The following is an 18,299-nucleotide window of genomic DNA, read 5'->3' as shown; positions in this document are numbered from 1 at the left end:
AAAAGTAATGCTTCAACTTCGGTAGTGTCAAGTCAAGAACTAGAACTTGATTTCAGCTTCAGTAGCACTTCTAGTGCCGATAGCACTTTAGAAGATAAGCAAGATGATTATTTTGTGGTTGCTTTACCATCAAGGACTTTTTCTTGCAATTATCTCGCGAGACTTGGGGTGACAATGTTGATTACCTTCAAAGCAAAAGTTGCATAAGAAATTTGCGTGTAGTTAACGACACTGCGGAGAGTGGTGGAAAACTATTTGAAGATTACAATACAATACTCACTAGAGAAAAACAATTTTTACTCTACGTCGTTGAACAGAACAGAAAGATTGTTTCTACCGAAACATCAAAAAAAGTGCTAATGAACTTAGTTTTAGGTTGAGAAAAAAAGAACAGTAATTAATATTATTTTAAGTATTGCTTTGTTTATAACATTTTGTGTGTGTTTAAATACTATATTTGAATAAAAAAATTTACTTTTGATACATAGTTTACGTTTTTTACTTAATATAGTTCTTTTTAAGGATTTTTTCATAAAATTCAGATATTTCAAAGTTGATGAGCACCCCCTTTTATAAAAGATAAGGGGTTGAAATTTTGAACACATAATAGGAATGGTAGGTGTAACAAAACAAGGGGATGGCGTGACTTCCACTTGAAATTTTTTTTTTTGCTATTTAAGCATGGACCACTCTAATATATATACATATATATTTCGTTTTGCTGATGACATTGAGTTGGTTATTTCGTGATATAACTATTTAATAAAAAATTAATTTCCATTTTTTGTTAAAATTCTTTTTATCTGCTCCGCACTAACATGGAGACGGCCAGTCGCCTCTCCGATTCGAACGAAACTTGGCGAGCACGTGAGCCTAAACACAAACAGATCCTTATCCAAATAATAGGACCCACTTCTGAAGCGTTTCCGAGGAACGGGTCTCTGAACATTGAATATTTAGCTCATAACTCTTTGGAAGGTTCAATTCTCATAATTGAAATGCCGAGTGTATACGACGCTAGGCGTAGTACCAATCTATCTATCTACCTTCTCAGTAATACTAGCTATTTATAATAATAAACCAAACACACCTGGTTTGTATTTGCCGAGTTATTTTCTTTATTCAAACGTTTTCGGCCAATTTGTATAGGCCATCTTCAGGCTTTAACGTTGGTTCGTTCAATGGAACCAATAGTTCGAAATTCATTTGAATTTGAACTTTTAACAACTTATGTGTATAAATAAATAGTTAAGAATAATATCAAAAACTTGTTGCAACTTAACAATAACACGAAAAACGTAAATTAAAATAAATATATGATAAAATGTAATCTAAAATCGCGTTTCAATTTAACAATGAAAAAACAAAAACAAAAAACGAAACAAAAATTAGCAAGTAAGGCTCAGTCAGACGGATCAGTAGTCAAATGGGATGAAGCCAAGATTGATAGGACAGGGCATTCACCTTCCATCGCAATGGAAATAGAGAAAATAGAGATTTACAAAAGTAAGATGAGGGACAGATGCCTAAATGCAAAAGATGCGAAAGCATTACCAACGGCTTGGAAATATAAAAAATTGAAAAACTACGGGTTTTAATAATCCATAAACATTTTATGATCTGGAGTTTTTAGGATTTAGTAGTTCAAACTCAGTTAAAGTTGTTATAATTTTTGTTTTGTATTTTGTTTTTGTTCTTTCATTGTTAAATTGAAACGCGATTTTAGATTACATTTTATCATATATTTATTTTAATTTACGTTTTTCATGTTATTGTTAAGTTGCAACAAGTTTTTGATATTATTCTTAACTATTTATTTATACACATAAGTTGTTAAAAGTTCAAATTCAAATGAATTTCAAACTATTGGTTCCATTGGAACGAACAACGTTAAAGCCTGAAGATGGCCTATACAAATTGGCCGAAAACGTTTGAATAAAGAAAATAACTCGGCAAATACAAATCAGGTGTGTGTGGTTTATTATTATAAGTAGTACCAATCGATGTAGGTTTGAGCCTTCGCAATTTTAGTTTTTTTTTATGTGTAACAAAATTAGCTTATTATTACTATTGTTATTCTTCATGTTTAAAGCTTAAAATGAGATTTAAAAACGTGATGTCATTGCCTATTTAGCAAAAACGAAATCTCTACATTTGACTGTTGTATGTCATTAAATAAAATTTTTACTTCGTATTAATATTCAGATAGGGTTATATTGTTATATTTAAAGTGTAACAGACACGAGCGCATGAGGAATTTGCCTCCAACATTAACAATTAAAAAAACGCTGCGACTATGCTACCCTATTTTCATATCAGACTTGTCTTTTTTTTGTCCATTCGCAGTAACTACTGCAGCTTATTCGCTTGTGTCGTCATAGTACGTAATCAAAAGCAAAAATATCTGAAAATAAATACGAAGAAATAAAAATTTGATTTAATATCATACAAAAGTTAAATCTACAGAGACTTTGTTTCGCTAAACAGGAAATGGCGTCACATTGTTTAATTTCTTATTATAAGCTTTAAACGTTAGAAATAATAATAGTAATAATAATAGTGAAATAATAAAATAATTTGTTACATGTAAAAAAAATACTAAAAGTGCAAAGCCGCGAACCTACATGGCACATTTCCTACGCCTAGCGTCTTATCCACTCGACTATCTCAGTTACAAGAAGATAATCTTCCAAAGACTTATTAAGAAGCCCATTTTTCAACAACAAAGTAGATCCTATTATTTGGACAATGAAATAGTCGTGTTTAGGGCTATATGCTCACCAAGTTTCACTCGAATCAAAGAGACGAACGTCTGTCCGTCTCCTTATGCGAGTCTTCTTACTGTATCCGTTGTGATCCGAATAGGAAAAACTAGGCTGTGAGAGAAGGGGCCAAGATATCCGGGAATAATCTCCAACGTAAATTCTCTAGAATTTGTCAACGGCCCGAATCCAATCTTGGTTCTCCCAAATTAAATAAAAACTCAAAATACGTATAAAGAAACATATTAGAGCAATTAAAGGAAATTATGCAAATTCAGCAGTAGCCGAGCATGACAGCTAAGAAGGATGTGAAATAATTTAAATACAACAAGAATAAAGAAAATAGAAAAAAATGGATTTTAAAAATAATTATTTGAACATATTTATATAAAAAACAAGGGAATAGAATTAATAATAATTTTAAAAAAAGTTTATCAATCATAGAATGGTATCATTTATAGATGGCGTAATGGGCTGAAAAGTACTTAAAGCAGAAGTAACAGTGGAAAAGATGATACAAAAACGAAATAAAAATATGGAAAACGCCGAACCAAGCGAAGTGCGTACAGAGACAATTTTAACATTTTAAATAATTTAAGTTTATTACAAAATATGTTATCATTTGTAGAGAATCCAGCCTGCATTCACGGATTCCCTCCTGCCGGTTGGTCGTACCGTATTGTGAAATTCGAGGTTTATATAATGTAATAAAAGCATTTAATCCTTTAAATTTTTAATAAATTCCTTTAACTAGAAGTTGCACCTGCAGAAACGAAATTTGAGGTGCATGAGAAAATTATAACTCATTCTGTTAAACAATAAACATTCTCACGATCAATCCGTGAATAGTTTACAATTATCGACGAAATTCGTCATATTGTTGTCATTTTAACACCAACTTTAACCTCACACCTGCTAAAACAAATGGTCACCTGACGAATTTTCCCACCGAAAAAGGTATAAAAGCCCGACACCTTCCCCTCATCGAGGGATTCGCCGAACGTCTAAGTCAAACATCGCCTTCTCCATTGCAGCCCTACACTCCCATCGCTGACCTACACATTCGTCGCCGACCTATACTTGTGTCACCGCTCAGAATCCATAAAGGACGACATTACGGGGAAATATCCCACTAGTATATGCAAAGAGGTATGAACGCTTGTTATTGTAAACTCTCTCTCTCCGCAGAGTTTTTGTAAAATTTTATTTAGCTAGTAAAATAAACCGTTGTTTTGTTTTAAATGGTGTCGTTACTCGACTTTGCCAACGTCTTATCGTCGACCCGTCCTACTCTCCTCCACTCGCGTAACGCGTAACCGAACGTTACTACCATCTCTGACAAGAAAGTAGGTCACCGACCAGTGGCCGGAAGGAGAGGACTTCCCGTCCCTCCCGGTGGCTCACAGTATTGAAATAGTCAAATATCTTAACAAAACAAAAACAGTTTAATCACACTTGATCATTTACGGTAGAAACTCAATCCTATGCAGTAACGAGACTCTTCTTATCCTTCCTTGCCCATTTACAAACTCCACCACTTCTCTTCACTAACTCAACCGTCGTTCCACCTCTACTCTGACTCTCCTTCTCCCACTCTTCCTCTTTCTTTCTTTCTCTCTCTCTCTCATTTTTCCACCTCTTTTCTCCTCTTTTTTATGGCTCTTTGTCTACCCTTGTTTATTACTTTTATGACTGCCTGTAAAGAGATTTGATATGAACCAACAAGAGCGCAGTTGGGATAGGTCCAATATCACTACATCACTTAATACAGGCGTTATTTACAGAACGGTATGTTACGCTCTGTCATTTGGATATTTATGTCTGTATTAATGTTGTTTTACTATTAAACAATAAAGTAAACGCAATTTTATCTTAAACAGTACTTTCGAGTAAAAATAAATGTTTTTAAAAAGTTTTTATATAATTATTATAGAACCTGCTGAAGAGGAATCTTCACGTCCGAAACACACAAAAAGTATACAGGTGAAAATAAAGACATTTTGTTTTGACCTTTGATTAAGATTTCGTCTCTTAACTAATCAGAAACTTCACTAGTATAATAAGTCCTATTAATAAACAACGTCCAAATGGACACAGTATGCACAGAGATGTAAAAAGTAAGGACAAAAAGGTTAAAAACAAGTCTGTAAATAAATTTGATTTGGCTTGGAGATATCTTATGTAAATGAAAAGTTTCATAATTGTAAAATACACTTACTTCAAAGTTGCATCCACAACTGTAGTGGGATCATTGGGATCGCCCATTTTACAGGTTCCAGAAAAGTGATGGACAGAGACAGGAAACGCCAAAGCCATGCAAGCAAGGTGTTCATCACTAAAACGTTCATATTTTTCACATCCTGGCATATCGTAGGGCAGAGGTTTAACTCCTAATTTTCTCATCGGTTTTGTAGCGGCCAAAGTTAAACAATACTTCATACCTATTATTATAAACATATTAATTTACTTAACTTATAGTCTCTTTTAAAAGATATTAATTTGTTATTACAATATTTAAATAATTAGCTACCTTCGACTAAAATTTTCACGTCATCAGGATGAGAAAGGGTATTTAAGTCGATTACTGGATCAACGTAAGGATTGTTTGATTTTAACGTTACACTTCCTCGACTTCGTGGATGAATAACAATTGGAAAACAAGTGATGATATCATGGTCCTTGTACTGATCAAACATATTTTGTAACTAAAAATATCAGTTATTAGATCAAAAGGTTATATCTTGAATAAATATTTAGAGAAAGAAAGAATAAAATTACTTCATCATTTGCATTTGATAAGACATTTTCTATTATATTAGTAAGCCATACTATATGCATGTCGGGCCAATCTAGATATTTGTTGTACTTTGTGTTAACGAATCCAGCAACTTCTAATTCTGCAAGTGTCGATAATGGTCCTGTAGAAAATAGATGAGTCACAACACTATTAATATAAGTAAAATAATTACAGTATTTTCAGAGTTTGCTCATACATGAACCTGTCAAAACGTTATTCATTTCTTTGCAGAGAGTTCTATTTAAGATCTTACCAATATATATTTTAAAATATTTCTTTTCATATTTTCGAAATTTTGTTAACTCGGATAAAATTATTCAAGACAGAATCTTATGGTGTTATCTCAATTCCTATTGCAGATTCCTTTTCCAATAATAGACGAAACCAAAATAACCTGTACACTGCATGTATGCTATTTTAATTAAGGAAAATTCAACCTAACATTCTTTCGGTATGTTGACAAATTTGACGTCACACGTTAAATAATCAAATTTATTAATAACTGAATAATAAAGAAGCATTAATTTTATGCAATTGTTATGAAAAAAAATACCTGTTCCATTAACCAAAATTTCGTTGTAATCTTCTTTGGTAATTCTATGATCAGCGAATGTGTAAGAGTCTATTAGAAACTGTAAACTAAGAGTTGTGGCATGGTCGTGTAAGTTTTGGCCAACGGGAAGATCCGCTACTAATGGAACCTATGAAGATTTTAAATTTTATAATGGATAAGTTTTAAGATTCTAAATATTTTTTGTGTATGTATTCAATGATCTAAAACAGGGCTGTCCAACTGGCGGCCCGCGGGCCGTATACGGCCCGCCAAATAATTTTTACGGCCCCCGAGTACATTTTACTATGAATAAATTTATGTTACTAAATTATTATTATTAATATTAAAATTATTTTACTATGTGAAAATTTAAATCTAATTTGAATTTAAAGTAGGTACTATTTAGTTTGCGTAACTTCACTTAACCTGGCTGAATACAGCAGCAACCTTCTTGGCCCCCGAAATGTTTGGTGAAGAAAATATGGCCCGCGGGCTATGATAAGTTGGACAGCGCTGATCTAAAACACACCTGATTTAATTTTAGTTTAAAAATATTTAACAAAAAACAAATGAATACAACTCAAGTTTTCGATAAATAAGTCTTTGTGTAAGTTAATATTGTTTAGCAATTTAAATTGCAAAATAAAAAAACGAGAAATTATCTTAAATCTTGCATCAAATAGTAATACAGTCAATACAGAAACCAGTAAATTAAAAATTTTTTCTAGTAATTAACAAATTATTCATATTCTTTTCAATTTAATTTTATAAACTTAATTGTATACTTATATTTATAACGTATAATACGACTTGCGTGTAATTTTTGCAGCTCTTCTTTTGGACCAATCCCTGAGAGCATTAGAAGTTTGGGAGAATTGAATGTTCCTGCACTTATAATCACTTCTTTCTTCGCTAATGCTGTTAACTGACGACCTTTGTGGTCGAACAAAACGCCATATGCTTGATTATGCTCATTAATTAAAATCTGCAATACACACCAAGTTCTTTATTATTTTTTAAATATTAAACTCTATGGCCAGACTGTTTTTAAACTTACCTTGGTTACGAAAGCTGATGTAATTAAACGAAAGTTTCTCCTTCCAATGATTGGATCAATAAAAGCTCGTAACGAAGTCCATCGTCTTCCTTTATTAACTGTTCCCTGATTGGGCATAAACACTGGAAAAAATAATTTGTTGTTAATTTGGAGATGAATTGTCAATTTTATAGAATTCACAAAGTTTATTAGATGCTATACCCGTTTGACTTTTCCCGTTATAATCTCCGAGAGGATAACCAATACTTTCAGCAGCTTCTATGTATGCTTTGACTGCAGGAGAAAGAAATTCTGGAGTCTGAACGATTAATTCTCCACCAACTCCGTGATAACCTGAAGGTTTATATAAAACGATTTATTGCATATTGTAAAATTTTCGTAATATTCGCATTTTGAGTTTGATTTATCAATAGTAAAACCATGTTTAATACTTTAATGCATGTAACAATAAATTTCTAATTTGATTAAACCAGAAAATTGACTTTGTTTCGTGAAAAATTGCTTGAAAGTTAATTATAAAGATTTAATTATATTTTAAAAAATAGAAAAAGATGAAAGTAATTTAGCATTATGTTATCAATAAAATAAATATTTATTAAGAACATATAAGTTAAATATTCGTTAAAAGTAAACTTGTCCTTTGTTTATATAGGTCTAAAACATCAGTATCGTGTCCTTCTTGTAGACTCCCATATCATCACTAATCACTATCACTGTCAATATTTAATAATACTGTCTGAACTCTTGCCATCCTACATTTCCTTATTTTATTTGTCTACCTCTAACTCATCATCCTCTAATTACCTCTCAGTTATTATGTGCCTATAAATATGTGAATATGTTGTCTAAATAGCTGGAATTTCCACTTTTATAACTTATCCTGAAGTCTAATTTCTTCTTTTTCTTTTAACAGCCCATATTTGGAATCCAAGAACTAAATAAAAAAAAAAAAACTTTATAACTATAAGTTTTTTGACTACGTTTTTTTACCCTTAACGAAAACTCCAAAAAATATTTAAAAATGAACACAAATTGTAGCAAAAAGCGAACAGTCTAATCAATTTAAAGTCTAAAATCGAGAAAGTGACAGTTAATAGAAATGTAAATATTAACGACATTTGAGAATAAATAATGTTCAAAACCGAATTAAAATAGTATTTATAAGCAGTGTTTTAAAAAAGACCAAAGCAATATCTGAGTTAAACTCGAGAAAATTTCATATACCTTAAAAGAATTTCAAATGTTTACAGCTAATTCTCCCTATGCTCAAAACAAACTTACTCCGCAAAGCGATTGGAGCGCTCGAAGTGGCAGAAATATTTATTACGTCACTTCCATTTCATTAGAGCTATTGGTAGCTCAGAGACCAGTATCGACTCTGGTATTGACTACATTAACTTGTACAGTACATCGTCTGGCAACGTTGTTATCTACTACTTCGTACAAATGCATTTATTCTTAGCCAGAGGACCAAAGTCACTTTAAATTCTCACAACTATTATAAAATAGTCAAACCTCGATTTTCGAACAAAATTTTTTATGCCATATTTGCTCTGGTTGCAGTACGATAACTCGGCTTCCGAACAAGCTACTCGGCTGGGTCGCCATCGACGGTCAACTCCCTAATATAGTTTTCGTTTTGATATTTGTTATATCATAATGTTTGATTTATATAACTACAAAGGTTATCTTACGCAAGGGTTTATCACATCGAGTGACCAATCTAACACATTTTAAAAATCTTCTTCATCTATTGTATACAATTTAAAAAATTCTTTTTCAATTTTTAATTTAAAAAGCCCGGAAAACGCCACGCTTTTCTGCTACTATATATATAGTATAAATATAGATAAAGTAATATTATATAAAATATTATATTGCCTTTATAGATATTTTTATGGATGAAATACAGCTAAAAAAAAAAATAAAAACTTTTGTTTTGGGTCGGGAACAGATTAATCCATTTTCAGAAGCATAGCTAGCGTGGAGAAAGTAGGGCACGTGCCCTAGGCGCCACTCGCAGAGGGGCACCAAATGGTTACCAAGACAAACAAGATTTGTTTCTGGAGGGGAGGGGCGCTAATATAGTGTCGTGCCCCGGGCGGCAGTTATGTTCGCTACGCCATTGTCCATTTTACATTACAGTAGACCCCCTATAACGCTTAGATACGTTCCACGTTAATCGAATTTTACGTTGTAGGAATGATTAAATACGTGAGCCAATCGCAGCCCGATAGGTGTGAAGTTTACGGACTAAGGCTGTTTGAAAGGTTTTCTTCTATAAAATTAACCGATTCTAGACTAATATTCAAACCGATTCAAAAAATTGACTAAACCGATTCAAAAAATTGTAGGATTACTTACCGAGTGTGCACCGTTCGAGTACGCCGTTGCTAAAGCTTGTTTTCGTCGCGGAACAGCGCACGAAACGGCGGCCGCGATTTCTGATAACGAATTTTTCTCAGAAAAATAACTTGATCTTTGGAGACATCATTAATATAAATAATTTTTATGGCCGTTGAATAAGAAATGTTTCTTTCACAAGAAATGTATAAAATTAGTGCTGTATTAGACTTACGGTACCTAATTTACATACTGTACAGACGATAATAAACTCAACTTACTAGCCTAAAATCTCCGTAGCGTGTTGCCAGGCGGCAGAAAGCATATATATAATTATAATAAAGTTACAATAAATTAAGTTAATATATAATTATATATACAGTACCTAATTTATATATAATTATATGTACAGTACCTAATTTATATATAATTTATATATAATACTAAACAGACGATAGCAAACTCAATTTAGCCGCTCCGTAGCGTGGCGCAGGGCGGAGGAAAGTAGTTCGGCTGCTCATCCACTATTGGTCCTGATTCTATCAATCTTGTCTCGAAACGAGTCGGCGATGACGTTTTAGGAGCTCCTTTATACGAATGTTGCTACAATTTTTTCGCTACGTTATAGGAATTTCCGTTATAGGAACGCACGTTATAGGGGGGTCGACTGTATTTTTTACGGAAAAATTTGTTTTGGTTTTAGAACAAATAGGTTTTCGAACAACTTTTGGGAACGAATTAAGTTCGAAAACCGAGGTTTCATTGTATAAAAGTTAACGTGGACCATTGGAGCTCGTAATTTTATTTTTACAACATAATGCTTCGTTCGATTTTTGTCATTCTGTAAATCAAAATAATTAGAAATGTCTTTTGGCGTATTCTTGACGATAACGCCTGTGTGCGGTCCACATCATGCATACCCACTTGAAGCCTCACTGCTTTCACCAATCTACTCGAATCACGATTGTTACATTCCTGTGGTGGTTGTTCGTGAAATACATCACAATGTTCACATGGAGTCACAGAATCAAAGTTTGGTAGCCAGAAATCCCATTGCGCTTTGAACAGTCACCGCATCGTGTAATCATGATACTATGAATACCAAGTCTCTCAACTCGAGATAGTGAGTTTGTCTTTCATGTATTGCCATGTGTTTCTCGTATTTCATTCCATGAACCCAAAAGTTATACAGTTTGTATTATACAGTTTGTCCCAAAAGTTAAGATGAGATTTCAAAAAAACCTCATCTTAACTTTTGGGACAATCTGTATAATAAACCTCATCGATGACGTACAGTACAAGCAATGTATTTAAATTATTCGACACAATGATTCAGATCAAATATTATGAATTTCTGAAAATTGATGATTAAGATAATTACGAAAATACTGTATTAATATAACAACACAAACCCAAAATATATATTTACAATATAAGCGAGACGAACGAAGGGTCTATAAATAGACTAATTAACTAATTAGAAGTAACGTAATTTGACTAGAAGCTAAAAGTTGGAAGTTATGCTGCCATCTAGTGCTAACTTTAATACTTACAATGAATTAATTTAATTTAGAATTCTCTGAAGAAAGAAATTGGCCCGGAACGGAATTAAAATCCACAACACCCGCATTACGTTACCCATATCTCCATTTCCGAAAGAATTTATAGCCCGAAAATAATCCGGCGTTTGGCTTATATTATGAAAATATTATTATATATTTCGATTTTTCATTATTTTTCGACCTTGCTTGATAAACTGTATTTATGTATATTATTGAAAAAATTAAACATTTAAAACATGCTTCTAATTGAGGATAACACTCACCATTACGTACGAACGATTCGTCTCGGTTATCTTCCATTTTCAAAAAATAAGGAAATACATTTCTCCAGTCCCATCCGACTGCACCATGTAGAGCCCAATTGTCATAATCGTATTTATTCCCTCGAATGTAAACACCTGCGTTTAACATTGCCGTTCCTCCTAAAACTTTACCAGCTGTTGCTATAAATTGCTAAAAATATTTTAAATATAAACACACATTTAGTGTTAATAACATTTTTCTATATTTAAATTTAAAAGTATTCGTATATGAGTCTCTCATTTGCCAAATCGATTAACATTATCAAATGAAAAGTTCAGAAATTGAGAAAAGAATATACTGTACATTTGAAAAAAAAATTAATTCCTTTTAAAAAAGAATGTTGTATTAAATTTTGTTGCATTAAAAATTACTTTAATAATTATGTATAAGCTTTTGAATTGCATTATTACATTATTACGATGTTTTACTTAAGAGTTTGGAGTTAATCACATTGGATTCTGACATAAATTATTTATTATTCCACGGGCAAAAAGTTTCGTTATTTAGTGGTGTTAAAATTAAGGAAATTTACTTTGAAGATAAAAAGTTGTGGATCAATCGAGTGCTTTGGCATCAAAATTTAAAAAATTCAATGTGAAGTTGATCCCTTTGTCCTGTGAACCGCTCATATATAGTTTGATTCTTCTATACAGAAAATATAAAAGTTAAAAAAGAAAAAGATTTAAAGCAGGGGTGTCCAACCTTTTTGTTTCTCTGGGCCGCATTGGAAGAAGTCAAAGAGTTTTGGGCCAAAAGTATATATAATATATATTTGTGGCCCAATATACAAGTATATTTAAGGATTAACATGTCTATATTATAAATATAAGTATTAAATCTTTATCACGAAAAAGGATATTTTAAAAAATTACTTCTTCAGACACTTTCAATTTTTACTTAGAAATAGATAAATTTATTATAAAAATATTATAAAAGAGACAAACGAAAATTTATTTCAAAAAACACAAATATTTGTTCTATTTGGTCTCTAATTAATAAAAAGAGACGAAACACCATTTTAAAGTGCATTTTTATTCAACTAATATACTGTATTTATAAATAATATGTAGTCCAAAAAGTAGCCAAAGCGCCAAATGATATTTTTTACGTCAAATTAAAAAATAGTAGCCACATTTGGCGCAGTGTAGCCAAATCTTGCAACGCTGAAAGAAATAGTAAATAAAGCTGGAGTTATGACTCAAAGGATTATAGACCCAATTACTGGGAAAGGAGAGAAAGAACAAAAGATAAAGAAGTGAGAAAGGTTGGAAAATTAAGGATCAATATTTACAAAATAAATCTATTTAACCTTTCTCACTACTTTTTATCTTTCGTCCTTTTTCTTCTTTTTCCAAATTTGGGTCTATAATCCTTTGAGTCACAACTCCAGCTTTATTTAGTAATCCTTCCTCATTCACACATCTCCAAGTATTTAAAAATATCAATATTTCCTTTCCACTGAAAAATAAGATATAAACAAAGATTTACGTCTTTGTGAAACTTCTTTTTTGAGTTTATGCCGTTGAAATAAATAAATAATAAAAAAAATTAAAACATTTGTCAGTTTTGTTTACACGTTTATTGGGCCGCATTGGAACTTGCCTTAAGCCGCGGGTTGGACACTCCTAATTTAAAGGGAAACAGAAATAAACGTTTTATTCAAGAGAAAACTATTTTGATTTATATTCATTCTATTTAGGATAAAAATTTTAAAGAAATTCTTTTAATTTAAAAATACTATTAATAAATTTATTAATAGACGAGAACGATTAATTTATAAAAAGTGGTCTACGATTAACATTCTGATTTTTGGAGCGAATCTAATAATTATAAAAAAATCTCAAAAAATTATGTTTTTTTAATTTAATTAATTCGAAATAATTGGCAAACAACCAGTATTTAGTTGAAAATTTATTCGTACCTAAAAAGTATTTTAATTGCAGAGAAAGTCACCAAATATGTAAATTAAGTTTGTCGTAGAAAATTGCTATCTTAACTATAATATATATCTATAAATCATAATAACCAACGAGAATTTGATTGGAAAAAATTGTGTAAATAACAATACAGTAATTAAATATAAAAATTGCTGATATTTCGATCCGAACACATCTATGAAATGACAAACAATTAATACAGTTCGTCAATTGCTACATAATTGTGTTTAATGATAACTTTCTGTGTAGTGTTTTGCTAGGAGTTACAGGAGTGAAGCTACTAGGGGTTTGAGGGAACGTTTCGATCTCTCTTATGTCGGGAATTTTGACTGAATAGTCGAGAAAGTCACCTCGTAAAAAATAAAATGTATTTTGCATTTTGCATTTCTCGACGTTTTAAGATCCACTGAGTCCAAAAATGTAAAATCCTCGGGGATTATTTTTTGACTAATTGCCATACTGTGTTTTTCTCCTTTATACCCCTTACATATGCGAAAAAGTAAAACTGATTTTGCTGTTTTTATTTTCATAAATAAACTCGTTATGTAGAATACTTTAAAAATAATATGTGTAAAATAGCATATTTCTACTTCCATTGGCTTCTTATAAAAAATCAGACGAGTTTTATCAATTCGAATTGCACTTTTAATCATTTAGAATTTTAAATGCTTTCCTTGTAAAATTTCAGATTTTTGTTTTTACTGGTGCAATTATAAAAGCAAAACAGCGATATATCAATATAAATTTATCTCGTCACAAAACACGATAAAATAAACATTTGAAAAATGTGCATTTATTTCCTTAACTATTAAATTTGGCTTATTTCAATGCAATAGTTAATTAATGCTACTTTGTAAGTTATTTATTTATATGTATTTATAGTGACATAAAACCCTACACAATTATTTTATAACCTAATTGGGTCATCGAATCTTTCACATTCTTCAGGAATTTAAAAGTAAATTTATCGACTTTTCTTTTTTAATATTGGAATAAAACTTATATCTACATGAAAAATAATATGAAATAAATTATTATAATTATTAAAGAAGGTTAAACAATAAAATGTGAAAAGAGCATATTTTATAATTATATAATAAAAATTATGCAAAAAAAAATAGCAAAATGATGTAAGCAAATGAAAAATGAACGCAATTGAAAAATTATAATTAAATTTATTTTCCTTTAAATTACTGTGTGTATGAAAAAAATATTTTTTCGATAATTATGTACTAAAACTTCCTATTTAGATCAAAATTCTCGTGAATTCAATTCACAATTGTTTCTCTGAATAGAGTTACATAGATGACTGTCACAAGTCTGTTGTTATCAGAAAACGTATGATATACATGGGCAAGACAATATAATTTTGAGATGAGAAAAAATATATTTTAAATAAAATAAATTGAGAAATATGATTAAAAATTACAGCCTGGCATTTTGATGATGTCACAATAAATAATTTCTCGTTTATTTTTTTAACGCATGTAATAAAATGAACAAGTTTTTAATTAGAAAAGAATTTTGAACATTTTTATTTTAAAAATTATCATGTGTTGCAGGAATCTAATTAAATTCAAATTGTGTCTCTAATTCAAGAAGGTTACGAAACAGTGTTCTAGATCATTGCGTTGAAATTGAGATGACGCCATCAATGAAGTGATCACGATGGTTATTTCCATATCATTTAATCGGACTTGAACTTATTTATAGATATTCTTACTCATTTCTATTGTATTATCTAAATATTCATAAAATATATCTTTATTGTAAATATAAGAAGAAAAAAGTGTTTACGTTTTTTTTCGAACCCTTCATAAGAAATTCAGAATATATAAAGGAATTCACATTTTAAATTGACTTGTTTAAAGCAAGTCAATTTAAAATATAGTTCGTTATAGTTTTATATATTCAACTTAAACGTTGAATATATAAAACTATAATAACGAAATGCACGAAAACGTTTCATACATACAATCGTACCTCATCTCGTATTGAGTAATAAAATTTACGCATTCAATTCGTATATCTCATTTAAAATTTTATTTGTAGTAAAAAAATCTTATTATAACTTACAATTTATAATTATATCCATTGTATGTTAAAGTCACTTTTTTCTAATAAATTGATAAATAAAAATATCCATTCTTACTTTCCCGGCTGTCATGACAATTTGGCAAAAAATGGCGCTCCCCAGATTTTTACACTTTTGGACAGCTTGAAATATCGAGGAATGCAAAATTATTCGGGGATAATTTCTGTATGTATGTGTGAGAACACTATTTTGCTTACTCTGAAGCTAAATAATTCATGTGCTTTTTGTCGAAAATTTGTGCAATTTTTCAGAGAGGATTAATTATAATAGGGATTAATGCTATTAAATTTTGGTGGCTAAAAGTCGAGGGGGTAGGAAGATAATGTGGGCCGTGTGTATCTGCAGTAGGATCGGACTTAATGACGATTTTACTCGTTATTAGTATTTATAATTTTTTTTATAAAACTCATTCTTACCCTCAAAATTGATCGTTTTGAAGTTTTATAATAGTTAAAAACATAAAAAGTTTTTAATAAAATATAATAACAGATGGCACCACCAAAATTTTAAATATTGCCGAGAAAGTTGAATAACTCGTTGTTGATTTATTGAATGAGATCTCCTCTCACGATATTTGATGGTTGGAGCTTCGTTCTCCGTCGCATCCAAGCTGGATGATCTAATTGTAGATTAAATTCAAAAGTAAACAGTAAACTTAAAAATAATAGAATAATCAATTGTGCATCAGAATCTTGTAGAAATAACCCAATTTGACATGTTATTAATAGTCAAAAATTGAAAAACCCTACGTTTATCTCTGGGAGTTAATATTGCTAAAAACCGTTAATTATTATTTAAAATACTCGCTAACAAACTCTAGTGGTGGAAATTTGAACCAAATTTTAATAATAATTATTTAAAATAGAAATAAGTAGAGTGTGTTTTGCAACAGAACAAAAAATGACATTTGTTAATAATATTTTTTGTAATCGTTTGATTTTTATAAAAATTAATAAATATGCGGTTAATACCATATTCTAATAGATTGTATGTAAAAATATCAATTTTTTAAATTTTAATCTAAAAATTTCTAAAAAAGTGAGTTTGTTTATAATTTTGCAACAGACTGTAAGAACAGAACCACTATCGCAACAATATAGTGCAGTGTTTCTCAACCTCTAACGAATCGTCACCCCCTTCAACGTCGTATCGCCCCCTTCACTACAAAATTTTGATGCCGAGGGTCAAGGCTAACGCCAAATTCGTACTGCATTGAATAGACTAGTGACTAGTATAATGTTATTTGTTTAATTATTGTACGATATAACGAATAAAATATCTAATTATTCTTAATATAATGTTTTACTATATCGCCCAGAAAGTTGTTATCGTCCCCCTAAAATATAAATTGTTACTAATCGCCCCCTCAACATGGAAAAACGCCCACATGGGGGCGATATCGCCCCCGTTCAGAAACACTGATATAGTGTATATAAAATGAAAAACTACAATGTACTGTACATATATACAATTACGGCTTTGTCATAAATAATTGTCCACTTATCGAACTGTTTCATGAGAATAGAGAAGGAGCAGTCCATAAATAATAATTTACATAAAAATAAATTGAATGTTTAACGAATTATTGATACATTAAATTTTATTTTAATACGTACAATGCAATGTAAGACATAATTTAAGTTCTTTAAATATGAATAATAATATCAATACTTTGATGTTCTTTTAGATACTTTCCAGCGATACTGTCACGAATTTTGTGAGTTCTACTTCTTGACAACGGAAATTTCAACATGAAAGAAATATCTATTAAAACGCAATTTATTTGTTGAAGCAAGCTTGAATATATGAAATTGTCTTAATGTTTTACTTTTCTAAATCATTTTTTGATATTTTTATTATAAATTAGATACTATATAAATTCGTATACCTAAATGTATATAAGAAATTTTACTTGTTAATAATTGTCTAACTAATTTACAGAAAATAAGTTATACACGCGAGTTTTTTTCTGAAATGAAATCCATACCGAAGAATCAAATGAGTACCAAATTTTATCATTTGTTTACTGTATTCCAACAAGTAAATATAAAAAAGTGAAGTTAATCCTTTAATGCAATGTGAATTTAAATCTAATTAAAATAATTGTAAAACTTTGTAAAATACACAATAGAAAATACTCCTACCCTGTTCCTCAGAGCCCAACCAACTTTTTTACTTGGTATCGAAGTAAAATTCCAATCAAATCTGGATTTAACCAACTGCAAACTAAGTGAAATTATGTCGTTTGCTAAGACCGGTTCTTCTCCAGCTTCCAACAGAAGTACTTTATTCCAAGGATCTTTGGATAATCTGTTAGCCAAAACTGATCCTGCTGCACCAGACCCGACTTGTAAAATAAAAGACAACTAAACTTAATAATATAATGCAACATAATTATTTAGTATGTGATTCATTACTTTTAGATTTATATAGTAAATAATTCAAAAAATTTCGCATTAATATTAATTTTTATAAAATAATATATGACACTTCAATGCAATATTAAAATTACTTACCAATGATATAATCAAATTCTTTAACACGAGTTGTTTCAACAGAAAGGGAAAGCAAGAAAATTGTTGGAAATATATAAAACATTTTACCGAAAGTTTGAAAATATTAATTTTCTCTGAGTGTTTTATAAAGTTGTTAAAAGAATATTTTGTGAGCAATCGAATGTAGGCTAATTCACTGAAACGATGTAAATCGGTTCGTCAGGGTTTTGTTAATGATTTGTTACTTAGACTTACTCATTTATTTTAAATGTAGACTGAAGTGAATAAACCTAATAAGTATTTGAAATCAATGACATTTTATCTGGATAAAAATCACGATAACGTGCCATTGACCGCTTAAAACGGAACAAATGATATGAATAAAAGCCAGTTTA

At 30.4% G+C, this 18,299-nt stretch overlaps 1 protein-coding gene across 1 annotated transcript in view; it reads right to left on the bottom strand.

Annotated features, from left to right (window-relative positions):
- The window catches only part of LOC111639101, a 39,364-nt gene extending 21,357 nt beyond the window's left edge, over positions 1-18,007 (bottom strand). The window contains exons 1-10 of the mRNA XM_023384880.1: positions 17,926-18,007; positions 17,554-17,756; positions 11,338-11,527; positions 7,371-7,502; positions 7,170-7,291; positions 6,927-7,097; positions 6,113-6,260; positions 5,499-5,680; positions 5,293-5,455; positions 4,981-5,203 (exon numbers count right to left, since the gene is read on the bottom strand). Of these exons, the coding sequence (XP_023240648.1) occupies positions 4,981-5,203; positions 5,293-5,455; positions 5,499-5,680; positions 6,113-6,260; positions 6,927-7,097; positions 7,170-7,291; positions 7,371-7,502; positions 11,338-11,527; positions 17,554-17,756; positions 17,926-18,007 (1,616 nt within the window). The remainder of the gene's footprint in view (positions 1-4,980; positions 5,204-5,292; positions 5,456-5,498; positions 5,681-6,112; positions 6,261-6,926; positions 7,098-7,169; positions 7,292-7,370; positions 7,503-11,337; positions 11,528-17,553; positions 17,757-17,925) is intronic.
- Positions 18,008-18,299: the final 292 nt, after the last annotated feature.

This window comes from Centruroides sculpturatus, unplaced genomic scaffold (genome assembly GCF_000671375.1).
Source record: "Centruroides sculpturatus isolate CEXI.00-Female unplaced genomic scaffold, Cexi_2.0 scaffold1071, whole genome shotgun sequence".
Classification (NCBI taxonomy): domain Eukaryota; kingdom Metazoa; phylum Arthropoda; class Arachnida; order Scorpiones; family Buthidae; genus Centruroides; species Centruroides sculpturatus.
This window is presented reverse-complemented; position numbering and strand designations above follow the sequence as displayed.